We start from the raw sequence: 20,343 nt of genomic DNA on the forward strand, positions 1-20,343 counted from the left end.
AGGAATGGGTTGTTCAGTATTTTTAGAAACATCATAAGACTATGGACTCTGAGAAACAAACTGAGGGCTTCAGAGGGGAGGGGGTGGGGGAATGGGATAGGCTGGTGATGGGTGGTGAGGAAGGCACGTATTGCCTGGTGCACTGGGTGTTATACACAACTAATGAATCATCGAGCCTTACATCGGAAACCGGCGATGTACTGTATGGTGACTAACATAATAAAAAATAAATAATAATAATAAATAAATAAATAAATAAAAAGAAAGAGGCCTAACCAATAGGAAATCACATGGTTCCCTCCCTTCATTTCACCTTTATACTTTTCTCCTAACAGCTTTATAATAAATTAACAGACATTTTTAATCATGAACTAGTCTTTAAATTTTAAAATCATATTCATAAGGAAATTGAATGTAGTACTTTCCTAAAGAATTATGTAAATTTTCTTTATTGACATACTAAGCTTTGATAGTGCCATTTATTTTGTGTTTCTAAAGTTCGGTATATAAGTCTTAAATGAAAACGGGAATATAAAGGAAGCATAGTAAAAATCTGAGATAACCACTTTGACTTATCCTTTCTTCTTTATCTAATATATTTTCCTCTTGTGTCCACCTAAGAAAAAAATCTCAGAGAATGAAAATTTAGTTTGAATATTGCCATGGAATCACTGAGTCATCACTACTTAAGATTTGTTTCAACTTACCCACGTTTGATGCTGTGTAATTCCTTGTCCTTGCATTTATCTTTCTCCTTTTCTCTTTTCTCCTTGTCTCTGCCTTTACGTCGTTCTCTATCCCGAGATCGACTTCGGGTTCTTCGGTGACTGGACCTTTCACTGCTTCGACTATGGGAACGTGGACGAGGTCTTGACCTGGACCTATAGTAAGTAGATTTTATTACATTCATTTAGTGTATATTTTGTATTATGAAATGCAAATATTCTTTTTTTTTTTAAATACACTCCTTTCTTTTTTTTTTTTTAAGATTTTATTTATTTATTTGACAGAGAGAGAGACAGCCAGTGAGAGAGGGAACACAAGCAGGGGGAGTGGGAGAGGAAGAAGCAGGCTCCCAGTGGAGGAGCCTGATGTGGGGCTTGATCCCAGGACCCTGGGATCACGCACTGAGCTGAAGGCAGACGTTTAACGACTGAGCCACCCAGGCGCCCCTTGAAATGCAAATATTCTTAAAAATGATCTAAAAGGATTTAGTTTTTAGTTATGGATTTAGTAACTAACTATGTGAAATAAGCATCTGTATAGGATTCTTTATGAATAAATATACTCAATTAAAATGATATGAGGGAAATATATGTTGTCAACTTCAGAGGAAATTAAGGTTTAGTGAAAAAATGTCTCAAGTGTAAGCCTTAAAGGTTCAAATTGCATACTGACTACTCAAGTCTCCTCAAATAATATAACAAATCTGTAATGTATCTAAGATAATTTCCAAAAATAGTGTCTTCCCTATCTCTACAATCTCGGCTTCCATATCTATTCAACTTCTTTTCTTACGTCTAATTGTTACAATTAAACTATTCCCCTCCTCTACCCTAATCCCGCTATTCTTTGTATTAAATAACAGTAAGAGGTAGGATATACTATGGTTTTTTTAAAAACTAAAGATTTCAAATCCTGCTTACAGTACTGAAAGAAAGCCTCTATCACACTGGTTATCTTATAGATATTATAAAAAAAAACAACTACCTAAAGGCATTATTGGATAGTGATCAAAGGAAGGCAGATTCTGTAGGCGGCCAACACTTTTGAAAAGAACAGATCAATAACAAAGTTTCCCATTCTATATCAGCTTCTTTTCTGAAGGCAAGGCTAAGTCTGTGCCATGCAGGGCAGCTAAAACTCCAGCAGAAAACTTCAGGATTTTTGTACTAAAAAAAACAGAAGAAACAACAGAGCAACCACTGCAAAAGGAAAATGAAAGGAGAATCCTGAAAATGAGTGAGAAAAGGAAGCCAAAAATTCTAGATGTAAACACTATTCAAATCCTGGGCTGAACCCTACACTATGCATAGGAGGGGAAAACTCCACAGGTAGCTAAGGATAAAAGAACTGAAAACAACAAAGGTCCCTGAAGAGACAGGACTTTTACAATTTTAATTCAACTAACTTAATTTCCTGCTAAAACAAACAAGTAAGCAAACAAAATCAACACTCTTCAGAGGAATATAACAGACCCCAGCATATTCAAAAATATGACATTCACCATTTCCAGGATAAAATCCAAAATTAAGATAATGCAATGGAGATTAACCCTGAGATAAGCCAAATCTTAGAATTAGCACAAGGATTTTTAAAAAGTATAACTATGCTTGTAATAAATACAAAGAAATCTCAGCAGAAAAAATAGAAAATGAAAAAAATAGAAATTCTATAACTAAAAAATACAGTATCTGAAATTTAAATTACGCTGAATGAGATTAAAATCTACTAATCACTAATGAGATTAATAACAACAGAGGTAAGAATCTGTATACTTGAAAATAAATCAATCGAGATTACCCAATCCGAAGAATTAAGAAGAAAAAAAGACTGTCAATAATAAAAACAGATCCTCTAGGATCTCTGTGATAATATCCAAATCTCTAACAAGTTTATTTAAACCCAGAAGTAGAGAACATAAGATAGAAAACAATCTTTTTGTGGTGGCCAAAATTTCCCCAAATTTAGTGAAAGACATATTTTCAGATCAGAGAAGTTTAGTGAATGCCAAGATAAATATGGAGAACCATGACTATCGATGAAAACTAAAAGTAAAGAGAAATCTTGAAAGTATTCAGAAAAAACTGACACATTACAATCAGGAAGGAGAGCAATGATATCCATTACTGCTGGCTTCTCATTAGATACAGTGGAGATCAGAAGACAGTAGAACAAAGTTCTTAACATGGTGATACAAAAAACCAATCAGCCCAGAACTTTATATTTAGCAAAATATCCCTCAAAAAATGAAAGTAAAATAAAGTCATTTTTAAGATGAAGGAAAGAATAAACCATAATCATCAATAGTAAATCTGTATTACATTAAGTTCTAAAGTAAGTTCTTCAGGCTGAAGAGAATGATGACAGATGAAAACCTGGGATCTTTAGGAAAGAATAAAGACCACTGGAAATGGTCAATATATAGGGAAATATAAAAAAACTACTTCCTGGGGCTCCTGGGTGGCTTAGTCGTTAAGCGTCTGCCTTTGGCTCAGGTCATGATCCCAGGGTCCTGGGATAGAGCCCTGCATCGGGCTCTCTGCAGGAAACCTGCTTCTCCCTCTCCCACTTTCTCTGCTTGTGCTCCCTCTCTCGCTGTGTCTCTGTCAAATAAATAAAATCTTAAAAAAAAAAAAAAAAAACTACTTCCCTTAATTTACTTAAAATAAATATATGTGCTTGGGTACCTGGGTGGCTCAGTCATTAAGTGTGTGACTCTCAATCTCAGGTCAGGTCTTGATCTCAGGGTCATGAGTTCAAGCCCTGCACTGGGCTCCATATCAGGCACTGAGTCTACTTTAAAAATAAATAAATAAGAATAATAAAGTACGTGTGTGTGTGTGTGTGTGTGTGCACGCGCGCTTACAGTAAAAATTGCAATGTTTCACTGTAGAGTTTATAATGAAGGTAGATATAATACATATAATATGCATAAAATAATCTACGTGGCACGTAAATGGAGACCTACACAATTATAAGGTTTCTACATTTCACATGAATGGTGAAATAATAACTCTAAGTACACTGAAATGGTAAGGGTGTATATGTAATCCTTAGAGCAGCCACTTAAAGAAAAAACAGAAGAAAAGAAATGAAAATATGTATAGCTAAAAAGCCAAAGGATGAACTAAACAAGAATTCTTAAAAATATCCATTAATCCAAAAGAAGTACAAAGAAAACTCAGAGGGACAAACATAAAAATTTTAAATAAAATAAAATATTATATAAAATATTTATATGTAAACACATAAAATAAAATACATCAAAATATACATATAAAATCATAAAATAGATATATAGCAGATGGTACACTTAAATCCAAATATATCAAAAAATATCTTAAATATTAATACAATCAATACTTTAATTAAAAAGAGCTTGTCCTGGGGTGCCTGGGTGGCTTAGTTGGTTAAGTGTCTGACTCTTGATTTCGGCTCAGGACATGATCTCAGGTTCGTGAGATGAGCCCCGAGTTGGACTCTGCGCTGGGAGTGCAGCCTACTTAAGATTCTCTCTCTCTCTCCATCTGCCCCTCTACCCCTGTACTCTCCCCCTGCCCAAAAAAGCTTGTCCAAATGAATCAAAAGGCAACACACAACTAATGCTACCTACAAAATATTTACTTTAAATATACAGACACAGGTTTAAAGTAAATGACTAAAAATAGATATATCATGCAAACAGCACAGGAAGGGTGTAATGACTATATTAATATCAGATAAATTAGACTTGAGAAACTAAAAGTATCACCAAAAATACATAAATAAATAAATAAATAAATGGATACTTCATCATGATCAAAGGATCAATTCATAAGTAAAAAATCATACAAAATGTTTATCTGACCACAACAGAATTAGAGTTTAATAACAATAAAATATCTATAAAAAAATACATAGAAATGAAATACTCTTCTAAATAATTCATTAGAAATCACAAGAAAAATTAGAAAATATTTTGAACTGAATGATAGTGAAAATACAACATAGGAAAATTTGTAAGATGAGCTAAAAGCAATGTTCAGAGGTAATCTTATAGCTTTAAACGTTTATAAAAAGAATAAAGGTCTAAAATCAAATACCTAAGGTTTCATCTTAAGATGCTAGAAAAAGAAGAGCAAAAAGTAAACCCAAAGTACACTGAAGGAAAGAAACATTAAAGAACAAAAATCAATGGAATAGAAAGCAATAATGAAAAAAAGCCAAAATCTGGTTCTCTGAAAATACTTACATATTTGGTAAATCCCTAGCTAGGCTAACCAAGCAAAACAGAAATGAGCAAACACAAATTGCTCCCCTAAAGGATGATAGGAAGATGCATAAATTAGACCTGGGTATTTAGGACATATGTAGATCTTGAAAAGAATTACGTGGGTTCCAATGATAGAAATGTCTATCCTCTTTCATCCCTAACTGGTTTACTCAGTAAATAAAGAGTGATATTATAAGATAAGGTCACACACGTTTTTTAATATGTGATTTTCAGAAGTTACAATGCTTGCTACAATGTCAACATGGGTTTATTATCCTAATTTATAAAAATGAAATTTCTATCATTTTCTCTTTAAGTTTGATTACTTCCTCTCTTAATTTTGACACAGGACTTCTTTCCACATCAAGTTTTAATTTATCCTGACATTTTATTTCCCCCACAAATGTTAGTTTATTCATTTCTAATTAAATCTTCTATTATATGTGAATATATAGAAATTTTAACAGATTATTCTAAAATTTTTGAACACTCACATAAAATTTAAAGTTTGCTATTAAAAGAAAGTAATAATAACAAAAATGGAGGGGGGCCTTTTTTGTGATAGCCTCAGCCACTATACATATATATCTTATGCATATACACATAAAGTATATTATTTTAATTTGGTTCTACATTGTTCAGGACCAAAATATGATTCTTGCAATTAGTTTTCATTTAACTAGTGAAAATGCAGAGTACGAAAGACGAGTTAACATTAGTTTAAACTCTAACAACAAAAATAAGCTTCCCTTTTTTAATGAATCTTTAATGTAAGCTCATTTCTTAGTGGTTTGCCCTTTTGTCAAAAAATCACTGACAAAAATGTGCAACCATTTGTGGATTATAAATGAGCTGGATTTTGGTGAAATCATGTTTCTTCATTGTATCTTAAAAAACAGATGTATCTGCTATTAATATACGTAAAGGTATACAAGTATTAAGTTAAAAAAAATAAAGGATTCCTTATATAGTGGTGTCCTCAAAGAAGTTATTTCCTCTCTGGGCATCTTTTTCCTTATCTACAAAAGGAGGATAATAACTACCTTTCAGGGTTACCTAACTGAATTGTGAGATAGCAGACAAGTGATTTGGGAGCAAACAGCACCAAGAAAGACTAACTGAGGGATGTACTAATCTGAATGAATGAGTAAAATCTGAATCGGAAGCATATTAAGTATGTTTCCCCGCTTTCTATAGCCAATCCAGTAAAGAACAGCATTTTGATTTTGATAGACCTTTAAAATCTTAATGCTGGCATAAGGGTTACTCAAGTCTCAATATATTTCTTTTAAAAAAGGAAGGTAAGAAATAATAACCTTGGTCAACAATCTGTGTCTTCTCCACAGGAAACCCACAGCAGCCAAATACATAATCTTCACAGATTTGCTATTAACAAGAAAATCACATTACCTATCATATAAGCTTTTGAAGAATAAAGGAATATTTTTGAGAGTCAAGAAGGGCACAGTAACATAAAGACAACAGGCCTAAATTGGCACTGTCCCAGAGAAACCAGAAAGTAGCATTACTAGATCACCGTCACAGCAAAGCTAGAAACCACAATTAGAGGCCTTGTATCAATTACTATCTGCCCACCCTTCCACAGCACCTACTTTTCCAATCTCTATTCTTCCCAATATACCCAATTCATAAAAAACACAGTTACCTCTGAACTCATCTCATGGTTTTCCCTAACACAAAGATTCCACTGTAGAAAACCTATGACTAACATTGTCCAAAACATCTTGCTCATTATTCACCATACATCAACATATGCAACCCATGACGTTTTGGAACATTTTCCTATAAATGTTGCCGATGTGGCTCACTCAAAGAACTCTGATAGCAACAGCAGATCTATAAGTTAAGCCATCCATGATATCAAATTTAAAGAAAGTAACAAGGTTTAAAATATCACAGTATGCAATATAAGCTACTGGGCTTTTCCCCTCTTTTCCCTTGTTATTTTAATTCTCATATTATCTGTCTCTTAATTTTGCTTATAGGCTACATGAAACAAAAAATGACTTAAGAGAGAATACATGGGGAAAAGATAGTAAGTCTGAAACGCAGGCAAAATAACATTATTAAAGGCTGTTTAAAAGGACCACAAAATCAAAGATTTAAAGTGAATTCAGCTGCTGACTTCTTAGTTGTCACAAGAATTACTTATATATAATTTTGAGTAAAATGCATATCTTAGACATATGAACAATTCCATTTATTTATTAAGTAACTTTAACTATATATTTGAAGGATCTCCATCAAGAAGAAAGTAACAGATCACAGTAAAGAGATTTCCTACCCTGACTAGACAAACAAAAAAGTTAAAGAAACTACACTAAAATTTAAGATGTTATTTGTCCATCATTCCTTAAATAAATACCCTTCTGATAAATCACTCTAGAAGTCTCTAGAGTACCATAATCAAAATGGAGATATATTATAAAGCAAAGAAACATTTGATAAAAAATGTGGCAGTCTAGAACACACAATATATAAGCAATAAATGGACAGCAAGATGTCCTATTATACCAGATAAATGCTTTCAATATCTACAGAATAGGAACAATCACCATAACATCCCTACATAAAATGAATTACTGCCCTCAAAAACCAATACGTCAAGTTTCTTAATTGGCTAATAAGTTCTAAACACATGTAATCAAAACAAATATCCTAATATTTTATCTTTCAAAAAAAATAACTACAATACTTCAAATAGTCTCTTAAGGAGAGTTCTATAAATAAAGACTGTATTTACCATAAGGTAAAACTATACTTAAAATTAAATTTTAAAATTATACATTGAATAAATTAACATGATTCCATGTCAGGATGACATTCTGAACATGGACATCTACTTTCACACCCAACTGAAATCCAACTAAAACCATAACCACAAGGGGAATTTTTTTTAAAAGGATGTATACTCTAAGAAAGAAATATACTATGAAAAGGAAAGTGGTGTCCACTGGTGGCTCAGGGCTCCGTAAAACAAGATGTCATCGAAGGATCTGAAAACAAACTTAACTTTACCCATAAAGTTCCCCATTTATTAGAGAAACTCCATTTCACTGTATTAATAATGTACAGTGCTATTCAAGAAATGTTGTAAGTCACCTAAAACCTTCAGTCCATTCACAGAATTGCCTATTACTGCTGATCCAGGACTTCTGCACATTATCATGAACAACAACAAAAGGAATCAACATCCATACAAAATAACTACAGTTAAGCCTTGAACAACACAAGGTTTGAACTGTGCGGGTCCACTTACATGGAGATTTTTTTCAATTGATGGAGTATAGTACCATAAATGTATTTTCCTTATGACTTTCTTAATAACGTTTTCTTTTCTCTAGCTTACTTTATTATATGAATACAGTATATGGCATACAACATACAAAATATGTGCTAACCAATTGTTTATGTTATCAGTGAGGCTTCTGATCAACAGTAGGATATTAGTAGTTAAATGGGTCACAATTATATATGGATTTCTGACTGCATGGTGGACTCGCACCCCAAGAGTCAAGGATATTAAAAAAAAAAATGTTAGAATCAAATATGCCCCACAAAAATGCCCACAAAGCAGAGGAGACTATAACATACTATTTCCAATATTAATTAAAATAGCGTAGAATAAGAAATACAGTGTTGAAGATTCAAGAAAAAGAAAACTTCTAAAAAATAAAAGTAGCAAAAACAATCAGAAAAAGTAATAGAAGAGGTAGACAATGAACATTGAACTTAACTGAGGCTACAGAAAAAGAAAAAAAAAAGTAACAGAACTAACATTCACTTTTAGTTCCAAGAACACTACTGGAACTAAAAGAATCTATATGTAGAAAGGGTCTACTGTGTACCTGGAGAAATGGATTAACCATAGTCAACTCTTGAGATATATACCCTGATAAAGTTACTGCATATTCACAATAAAGAAAAAAGAATACTCTGATCAAGTCACTAACAACGAAAGAAAGTCACACTGGCATCAGTCTTCTCAAATGCAAGATAAATAGCAAAAGAATGGCTTTAATTTTCCTTGAGGAGTTCAAGGGGGAAAAATATGTTCACAATGTTATATCTAGTCAAGTTATCCTTCAAGTATCAAAACTATAGAAAAAAGGTGATAAAAGTACTAATTTATGTTAGACTTTAATAAGTCAAGGACATGCCACAATTTCCAGGTTAAGCACTCAAAGTAAATTAAAAGAATGTAAGCTAACAAGCTGATAAGAAAATGCAATAACATTAAACCAAAGAAGGAAAGAAAGAAGGGGAAAAAAGGAAAATGGATTGGAACAAATAGAAAACAAAGAAGAGAGATTTAAATCCAAATATAACAGTAATCACAGTAATCAATAAACAAACTAAATAGCACAATTGAAAGAAAAAGGCTGTCAAATGAAAAAAGCAAATTATAGACAGCTTTCAAGATGAACACATTAAATAGAAAACAAAATGTGAAAGTAAAAGTATGGGGAAAATATCATGAAAGCACTAAAAGAAGAAAAACGATGAGATTATATCAATATCGATAGACTTCAATGTAAGAAATATTTGTAGAGATAGAGACATTTCATGATGATGAGGTCACTCCAAAAAGAATACAAAACAATTCTGAACTTGCAAATCTACAATCAGGATTTGTCTGTGAGTTATCTCAGTAACTAATAAAATAAGCAGGTGTTAAAAGGGGGGGGAGGTAAAATATAGAAGATTTGAACAAATGGTAGTTAAATTCACTTATTTGGCTGCCTCCCAAAACTGTGTAATATTCATTCTTAACATGTGTGTCTGTTATATTTCCTAAAATAAACCTATGATGTGCCATAAGGCTAACCTCAAAACATTTCAAAAATGAAAGGTGCTCAGGGCACCTGGCTGGCTCAGTCGGTAGAGCATGTGACTCCTGATCTCAGGGTTGTGAGTTCAAGCCCCACATTGGGTTGTAGACATTACTTAAAAATAAATTTTTTTTAAAAAATTAAAGTTCAGATTATGTTCTCTGACTACAGTGAAATTATGCAAGAAAAAGCAAGACAACTAGAAAAGCCTCTAAATGTTTGGAAATAATTTTTTCACTATAACCTATGGAAAAGATGAAATTACAATGGATAGTTTTTAAATATTTGAACCGAATAAAAACTAAAATATGGCACATCAAAAATATGTAGGCTAGCCAAAGCACAGTAAAGATGAAAATTTATATATATATATAGCATTAAAAATACATATCAGAAAATAATAAAAGCTAAAGTAAATCACCTAAGCAGCCATTTCAAAGAGTTAGGAAAAATAACAGAAAATTACACTCAAGATAAATAGAAATAAAAGCAAAAATTAATGAACCAGAAAGATAGTTGATTTGTTTAAAAGACTAATAAAGTTGATAAATGGTGGAAATGACAAAAAAATAGAGTAATCACAAAATAATATTACAGTTAAGTGACCTTTCACATACTGGGATGTTAAAGGCTATGGGAATAGCCATCTCACCACAAACTAGCAGAAAAGCAGGCAAAAAGTATGAAACAACTATTTCAGACACTGAGCAATAAGGTAGCACAAAACTGTGATTCCCAAAGAAAAGGGAAACAAATAAGGGAACCCTAGGATTGCCCCCAGCTTACTGCCTTGAGGAAGTTTCCAAGCCACAAAGCAAGGAGAGGGAACCCAAACAGAGTTTTGAAGACTTGCTGTCTTAAGGAGATAGAGACAGACCTTCAAGGAGGCCAAGGTGGCTAGAATTTCTAAGGCCTTAGAGGGAAGTTGGACAGAGAGAGAGGGATCCAGAAATCTGCAGTGGGCTCCCCTAGATCTTCTCACAAGTTCTAATCTATAATATGTGAGGTGAAATTCCATGGGACCAGGGGAAAATACACTGGAAAGCAACAGGAATCCTGAATAGCCTATGGAGGGGAGAAATAGTGTTCCACCAGCCAGAATGGAGACACTGCACATGAGGCACAGTGTACAGAGTCAAGTATTGATACTGGAGCTAAATAAGCCATACAGTAAAGAGGTATTCTGGACCCATGCTAATGAAGCTTAAAAGCAAGCCTTGATATCGGCAAAATACCATCTGAAGAAGTCAGATCATGGGTACATGAGGGTGTATTATACTCTTCCCTGTTACAGTGGATGCTTAAAGTTTTCCAATCAAAGGCTAAAAAAATTATTTGAAACTTCATTTATAAGTTTGTTATTTAAAACTCACCATACAAATCACAATGGTTTTTCAATCCAATTCACATAAGCCTACTGACAGAAAGTACCTGAAACCTTACGCCAAAGGACTATTTCAAATATAACCACCAACAATAATGCTATTTCTTTGGAGAAAACATACACATTCTGAATTTTAACTAAGATGAATTCAGTGGGTTAATACTCTTCAGCTTTGGTCAGTAATGGACCCTACATCTGCCTCAGAGAAATCTATCTGGATGAGCAAAGGTGCCAACTATTCTAAACTGGAGAACCAAGATCAACTGTCCTCACCAGGGGCAGAGGATCAAGCATCTAGTTGTGGCAGAGCAAGTGATTGTGAACAGGGGTTGCTTGTTTATTCCTGACACAGTAATTCCCAATCTATAGTGCCCCAACTGAAATGTTTCTTATCAAAATTCCAGATACATTTATCTGGACCTATACCTGACATTAAGTTTTACAAAAGACTTAACAGAATTCAAAGCTGGAAAATAAAAATCAAAACCAATCTCTCATCTACATGATAGTTTATGCTCTAAAATATGCATAATAATATGCTTGCTTATTGTATCTCTTATTTAGCAATGTTATAGGACATAACATTTTCCCCTATTATTACAAAGTATCTTCTACATGCTAAGAAGCATGCTGGCTGTATTCATCTATTTTATCTTTTAATTCTCCACAGTATTTAAACATATACTTGTTATTGTCCTCTTCTTTTGGTGTTTGGGGGATTTTTTCTTGCTTTGGGTGGAAGTGGGTGGGGTTTTTTTGTTTTGGGGTTTTGGGTTTTTTGTGGGTTTGGGATTTTTTTTGGTTTTTTGTTTGTTTGTTTGTTTGTTTTCTTCATTGGTTAGTTGGTTTGGTTTGGTTTTTGCTCTGAGAAAACTGAACTCTCAACTTTTCAGAGTTCACAAGGCCAATGTGCAATGGAGCTGAAATCTGAACCCAGGTTTCTCCACATCCTTTCAACTACAACACTGTTAGTAAGATCTGATTGCAGTGTCATTTTCAAATAAACTCCATAAGAAAATAAATATCTACCCAAACTCATTTCCAAAATATTACCAAAAGACTTAAATCCACCTTATTACAGGTAGATCCAATCAACTAAGTGTCTTGGAATTCTCATCATGTCAATCTTCAAAAATTCCCAATCATCACCTCTAGTCCCCCGATTTTTAAGAGAAGATATTAAAAGATACAATGGGGAAGAGGGGGGAAAAAAAGCAAAAGAGAAACGTGGAATGCCAGTGCCTCCCCCCTAAAAAAGCATATAACCCACCCACTATGCCAAAGGTTAAGTCATTTAGTCAAGTTCAAAGATCTTCAAAGACTTCTTAGATCCAGATAAGCCCATATGTTACCGAAATTCTAAGAAAAAGCTATTACTTTCCAATCTGCTTCTCATGTTTAAGATACAGAACACACAGATGCTTGGCATCACTCATCAGTCTTCCTAAATTTTCACACCAGATAATCAAGGTCCACCAATAACTTTCCTATCTAAAAATCTTAGAAATGTCTTTATTCCATCACTGCCTGGTTCACTTGTTAAATCTGAAAGTAACCATAAAAGACCATTCAGTTACTGTACAATAAGTGTTAATTTGCTAATTTCTTCACAGGTAATCAATTAAAATGTAAAATATTGGATAAAATTAGTTGCACTAAATTTAACAGCTGTTCCATAAGCATAATTAGTTTCACAAGGGCCATATGTATTCTGAACAGAGACAGAGTTGAAACAAACAGACAGATTTTAAGCAAGTTTGAGAAAATCTGCATTTAATTAGCAGGTGGGCACTACAACTGCATAACGTTTTTATACATTTATATTTATGAAGTGACAGAAGATCTAAAGGCTTTTTAAAATGGCGTTTATTGTTTGAATGGGAACTGTTTTGCTGCATGCTAAAGTGATTTAAGTCCTTATAGCTCTGCTTTGAAAAAAATCATAAATGGTGAAAGAAAACATGTGGAAAACTGTAAAACTAGAAAGAATTTGCGACAAAAAACAGATACACATACCATAACTAAAAGGAAACTACACTTAATTAAATGTACACTACATCTGGAATATCAGCCTAATAAAACGTGAAACTATTAATTTTCATTGTTCTAAAGGAAATGAGGTCAGTGTCATTTAATAATTCCTCCAATTACATTGGACTAACTCATTGGACTATATGCTCTGGATACCATCTAATCTTAAAATACTATATACTTTACAATATCCTTAAGTTAAACTTTTTAAATAAAGGCATTTAAATTACAAAGGAGTAAAAGAATAAAATTGGTAAATGAAATTCTTTAGCAGCTGGTAGCTACCAGCATTGTATTTTAAACTGTATGACTTTTGCATAAAGTTTTTCATGGATGCCCAAAATAAGTATGAGATTACACTTGTTAGTTCTTATTAGCACTAAAATCATCACTTCAAATATATAAGTAGAATACGTAATTTTAAAACGTAAAATGTTTATCCAGCCAATAATTTCATTAGTAGGTTATATCTATCACTATATTTAAATATTATAAAAATGTTATTTTTTTGAAGGCAAATGTTTTAAGAAGTCCTTAACTGAGTAATACTTATAAAAGAAAATGATAATTTTCCAAAGTCAAACAGAAAATTGAAGCAAATTCCTGCACTGTCTGTATGTGGGGGAAGAGTTAGGAGGAGGGTGCCTGCTTATCAACTAAGAGAATGTGAAAATCTTAATGTTTCTTCACTTAGCTAAATAATGTACCATCCCACTTAGGTATCAAAGTTACTAAACTTCAAATTTTCTCTTTAAAAAGAAAAATGAAAATATTTAAATTATTAAACATGAATTTTTATTTTGGCATTCTATTTTTGGAAATCAACTATGAACGTAGCACACTTTCTAATTTGCAATATTTAAATCTCTACATGAAAATTTTTAAATGTCATGGAATCCTTACATCAAAAACAATCTTTTTAATAACAAACTTGATTATAAAATCAAACTCTGATAACCTCATGTTTTATAATTAACATTAATAATTACTTCATATTCAAAAATAAAACAGAAAAAATACAGATCACTTTGCCCCAAAGTAATTAAGTTTTTTTTAATTAAAATTTTCCATTAAAGGATTACTTCCTTATTCCTAATAGATAAAAACTAAAAAGAACAAAAATCTTAACACGACTTCAGTTACATAGCAAATTCTATGATTTTAAAGCTGGAAGAAAATCTTAAGACACGGAACAGTTTAGTTTTAAGTTATTTACTAAAAATATTTTTTAAATTATTTTTTAAAAGTCTCAAGTGAGTTGATGCAAGACTTCATTCAACGCAAATACATAAAACGGAAATGGACAGACTGATGGGTTTATAAATCAGACTGCATTTTGCTGCCTTCAAATAGGATTTCCAATTCTGTTGATTTTTGCTGCTCTTCCAAACTGTGAACAAGTTGTGCAACAAAGGTAATTAATGGTAATAAAATAATTAGAGAAAACAAGACACCTATGGCATGAAACTTTCCTCAATACTCAACACATTTTATAAGTGAAAATCAGGATCGGCTACACCCAGCATTACTGTGTACTGTATTGTATTGAATTGTATGCTCAGGTACAAGATGAATCCTTGAAATTGAGGTATGTATGTATTAGTTTATTCCTGATTGTGAGTAAGTACTCTAAAAGTAATGCTAGTGTGGTTTCTCCCCCTATAAACCATACAGTAGGAAGCAGAGGAGATTTTTTGAAAGAAACAATCTACGTGTTTATGGTCTTATTCCAATATACAAGAAGAAACAAAGGCAAGACAGAAATGCGTAAGAATGTTTTAAATAGTTAAATCAAAATTCAAGTCATACTTTTTCCTGGTTTCCCTCTGGATTTTACCCTGCATGTTTCCAGAGTGATTTGATAAAGGTATTCACAAATTCAAGTTCAAAATGCAGTATAAATAATTGATTATATACTATTAGAAATAGCATCAATAAGTAAAGAAAGTAAACCTAAAAGTGGGAGCCCACCTCAATAGCACATAGCAAGTGGAATTTTATCAACAATAAAATAAAAAAAAATCTTTAGGCTCATATTCAAACTTACTGTTTACTATTATATAATGTCTTTTCTCTTCAAGGTCCTTGATAAAAAGAAATGGTTTCAATACATAATTATATCTAATTATTTTAAGCTGACATTTTCCTTTTTAAACAAGACAAGCAAAAACACAACTTCCTACCTAAATCCATATTAAAATGAATAGCCCATAAGTTCACTAGAGAACAAATTACACAGATAATACAAAAATATTTCTTTTTTTTTAAATCATTCATTTCCCTCTCACTACTGATTAAGGGAAGAAGATATTTAAAAAGTAACTTTGTAAAAAAAAATAGGGTAACTTTGCAAGTATCCTTTGACTTGGCACTGAAAAAAGAATATCAAAACCCACTTTATTCTCTTGAAAATAAGATTAATAAAAACCAGTTTATTCTCTTAAAAAGTATTTTTTAAATCCTCAAATTATCACCTAGAGCTTTCTTCATAAACAGAAAGTAAGCTGCTTTCCCATTAAATTACTTACATTTATTTGCATTAATAGAGATTAATGTGGAGGAAATGTTAGAATTGGAAGCAGTGACAACTGACAACCTAATTATAAAAGGAGAATCCATAAAAATAGAACTATCTTATAATCTAGTAATTGAACTACTGGGTACTTAGCCCCAAAAAACCACAAAAACACTAATTCAAAGAAATAGATGCACCTCTATGTTTATAGCAGAATTATTCACAGTAGCGACATTATGGACGCAGCCCAAGTGTACATCAATAAATAAATGGATAAAGAAGATGGGTGTGTGTGTGTGTGTGTGTGTGTGTGTGTATACATGCGCGTGAACAATGGGATATTATTCAGCCATTAAAAAGAATGAAATCTTGCCGTGTGCAACATGGATGGAGCTAGAGGATATAATACTAAGTGAAATAAGTCAGAGAAAGACAAATACCACATGATTTCACTCATACGTGGAATTCAAGAAACAAAACAAAAAGCAAAGAAAAAAAAAGGAGAGAAAGAGGGGCCAAGAAACAGACTCTTAACTACTGAGAACAAACTGCTGGTCACCAGAGGGGAGGTGGGTGGGGAGATGAATAAAATAGGTGATGGGGATTAAGAAAGTGCGCTTGTCATGAAGAGCACCAGGTGTTGTATGGAAGTGTTGAATCTCTATATTGTACACCTGAAACTAATATAACACTGCATGTTAACTATATTGGAATTAAAATAAATTTTTAAAAAAGAGATAAGCAGAATATACTTAAAAATTAGACACTGGAACTATCAAATCAGGGACTATCTAGCCTACGAGTCAAAAATGCACTTTATAGCATTACCATACAGCTCATATACCATGCCATAACTGATATTCACAAAGGCCCCAAGTTGTTAGCAAAAAGCAGAATACAACTGGACTTGAACTTCCTTTTCAAAAAACAAAAACAAAACTGCTACTCATGAAAACTAAAACCTGAAATAGGTATCCTTAGGGAGGAATATTATCCAAAACATTAAATCAGAAAAAAAAAAGAATTCTAATTATTATTTGAACCATTCTTTCCTTTGAACGCAAAGTACTGAACCTGGGGGAGAAAAAACTTAAAATAAAAAAAGGTTTCCACACAAACTCTCAAAGTATAACACTTTCCATTAACACTTAGCCTACAGTATTAACTCTTAGAGTTTGAAGAAATCTAAGACTGTCTTACATACTTATATTTGGACCTGAGTAAGCCAGACTCCAGAATACCAAAAAAATATCTCATGAAGGGATTTAAAACAAAGTTTATCATCTCAGGCATACTGACAAGCCAATATGAATCCCTAGTTGGGGATTTCCCTAACACCCTAAGAAAAGTATATATAAAATTAGTTTATGTTCATCACATGTCAGTTACATATTTGACATTATGAACTTTATAAATGACTTGTGAATAATGTATAAAACTGAAAAGACAAAAAAAATTAAAAATAAAACTGAGAAGACAAGAACACACCAAACACCTTCCTGTCTTACATCACTTGCACTGGCTCTTCCCACTGTCTCAACACTGTTCCCCAAACATCTCAGACTCCCTTACTTCTCAAATCTGTATCCGAATGTCATCTTTTCATTAACCTCCATAATGGCCACTCCACTAAACACTGAAACCTGACCTCTCCCCCGACATCTACAGCATTCAATTCCCCACACCTTATTCTATTTTTCTTTTTTTCATTGCATTAAACTTAACATTTATATCATTTACTTATATTTATTGTCTACTAACTAACCTTCTTGCTAGAATGTAAACTTTAAAAGGACAATCTCTTTTATTAACTGACATATCCTAAGTGCCTAGCCACAAAGAGACTAAAATATTTATTTAAAAATGAATAAATTCATATACAACTTTCCTGATTTTTGTCCTGTTTTCTAATTTAATCTTGCATGATTATTTCATATTTTTCCTTAATAAATCACTTAAATATTTGTTATCTAATTTGTCATTTCCATATATTTAAATTATCTTACCATTAGAAAGTAATGATATCTCCTCTTCCTAATAAAATGGCATATGTACAACCACAAGATAAATTATAATAACACTATAAACTATTTTGGTTCAAATTTTCATTGCTTTGTGTCTTTCTCACCACACCAATAACATCTAAGAAAGCACATTAAGAAAACTGCAATAAAGTGAACTCTTTTTATCATTAGTTTTCAAAAAAACAAATGCATATATTCCGAATTTATGCAAGGAACTGAGAAAGTATCCCAGTCCATAAAAAGTCAAAATTCGCAGCATTTTCTCAACTCTGGGATCACTCTGACATCACACACTCCCAAACACAAACACTTACCCCTGATGATAGAAATTTCTTTCATGTACCCAGAATTCTTACTCTAAGCCAGTCTACGTTATGAAATTCCAAGAAGAATCCTTATGGTACCACATTTATCAAATTCATTTTGCTCCCTTATCATTAAAGTCCTAATTAATATCTACTGCTCCTCAATACAGTTTATGAAAAGCATTTCATAAACTTTCAGGACTCAAATGAGGTTACTGATCTTGTAGTTCAAGGATTGTCAACCTTGGCCCATTCTCAGCCACCTGAGCTTTTAAAAATATACTTAGGGCCCAAAATAAAAATAAGTAAGTAAACCCTGACCTACACCTCATATCTTACACAAAAATTAACTCGAAGTAAATCACAGACTTAAAAGTAAAATATGAAATTGTAAAATTTCTATTAGAAAAATTGGGAAAAAAGCTTTGGAATCTAGTACTTGGCAAAGAGTCATCAGACTTGATATCAAAAATACAATCTATTAAAGGAAAAACTGAAAAATTAGACTTCATAAAAATTTAAACTTTTACTCTGCTCTGTAAAAGACCCCATCAAGAGAATGAAGAGACAACCTATAGATTAGGAGAAAATATTTGCACTATGTATCTGACAAAAACTAACATCTAGAATATATCATGAACTCTAGAACACAAAAGGAAAAAGTGAAAAAAAAAAACCCTCAAATCTCATAAGTTAAAAAAAAAAAAAAGGACAATTTCCTTGGAAAAAGAAAACACATTAACAGAAATTTCACCAAAGTGTATATACAGATAAAAAATAATCAGATGAAAAGACAAAAATTAGAATCATATGGTTTTGGGGGTAAGATGGAAAGTAAGAGGACACTTAGGTCACCCCATCCCATATTTACAACTAGATATCATCCACATCCAAATAAATAAACTGGAGAGCAATCCAAAGACTGGCAGAACAAACTCCACAACTAAATATAAGACAACATATAGTTATAAAGAAAAAACTTTTTAAAACAGAAAGACAAAAGAAGACAGTAACTTACAAGGGAAAACCCATAAGGCTAGCAAAAGATTTTTTGACAGAAACTTTGCAAGCTAGAAGGGAGTAGGGCATGATATAGTCAAAGTGCTAAATGGGAAAAACCTGTAGCCAAGAATACTCTATCCAGCAAGGCTATCATTCAGAATAGAAGGAGAGATTAAAAGTTTCCCAGACAAACAAACACTAAAAGAGTCCATGACCACTAAACCAGCCCTGAAAGAAATATTAAAGGGGACTCTGAGTGGACAGGAGAGACAAAAATGAGAGTATAAAGGTAGGCAACACATAAGTATAACAATGAATATGTCTGTAAAAAATCAGTTAAGGAACTCACAAAATAAAGGGATATAAAATATAACAACATATACCTAAAATGTGAGCAGGAGAGGAGTAAAGAATGGGATCAAACTTAAAGGACAATCAATTTAACATAGACTGCTGTATGCAGAAAAGGTTATATCAAAAACCACTAATAGGGGTGCCTGGGTGGTGCAGTCGTTAAGCGTCTGCCTTCAGCTCAGGGCGTAATCCCGGCGTTCTGGGATTGAGCCCCACATCAGGCTTCTCCGCTAGGAGCCTGCTTCTTCCTCTCCCACTCCCCCTGCTTGTGCTCCCTCTTTCACTGGCTGTCTCTCTCTGTCAAATAAATAAATAAAATATTTTTAAAAAACACTAATAAACATGCAAAGAATAAAGAGAAAGAAATCCAAATACATCACTAAAGAAAATCAGAAAACTGTGAAAAAGAGCAGGAAGAGAAAGGAACAGAGAAAATCTTAAGAAACAACCACAAAATACATAATAAAATGACAACAAATATATATCTACCAATAATCACTTTGAGTGCAAATGGACTAAATGCTCCAATCAAGACACTGGGTGACAGAAAGGATAAAAAGAAAAAACAAGACCCATCTATATGATGCCTGTAAGAACTCATTTAAGACATACAGACACCAGCAGATTGAAAGTGAGGGGATGGAGAAACACCTATCATGAAAATGGATGTCAAAAGAAAGAGTAGCAACACTTATAATAGGACAAAATAAACTTTAAGATAAAGACTGAAACAAGAGACAAAGACATTATATAATCATAAAGGGAACAATCCAACAATAAGATAACAATTGTAAATATTTACGCACCCAATATAGGAGCACCCAAATACATAAAAGAGTTAATAACAAACATAAAAGAACTAATCAATAATAATACAGTAATAGTAGGGGATTTTAACAC

At 32.6% G+C, this 20,343-nt stretch overlaps 1 protein-coding gene and 1 non-coding gene across 2 annotated transcripts in view; one reads left to right on the forward strand and one right to left on the reverse strand.

Annotated features, from left to right (window-relative positions):
• RSRC1 (arginine and serine rich coiled-coil 1) overlaps positions 1–20,343 on the reverse strand; it is a gene marked incomplete in the record, with an annotated part of 403,667 nt that overhangs the window by 299,353 nt on the left and 83,971 nt on the right. The window contains 1 exon segment of the mRNA XM_008706739.2: positions 708–881. Coding sequence (XP_008704961.2) covers positions 708–881 — 174 coding nt within the window.
• On the forward strand, positions 9,860–9,932 carry TRNAR-CCU. Its single transcript has one exon. It is a non-coding gene; the product is annotated as a tRNA-Arg (tRNA).

Source organism: Ursus maritimus, unplaced genomic scaffold (assembly GCF_017311325.1).
Source record: "Ursus maritimus isolate PB19 unplaced genomic scaffold, ASM1731132v1 scaffold_20, whole genome shotgun sequence".
NCBI classification, from domain to species: Eukaryota; Metazoa; Chordata; class Mammalia; order Carnivora; family Ursidae; genus Ursus; species Ursus maritimus.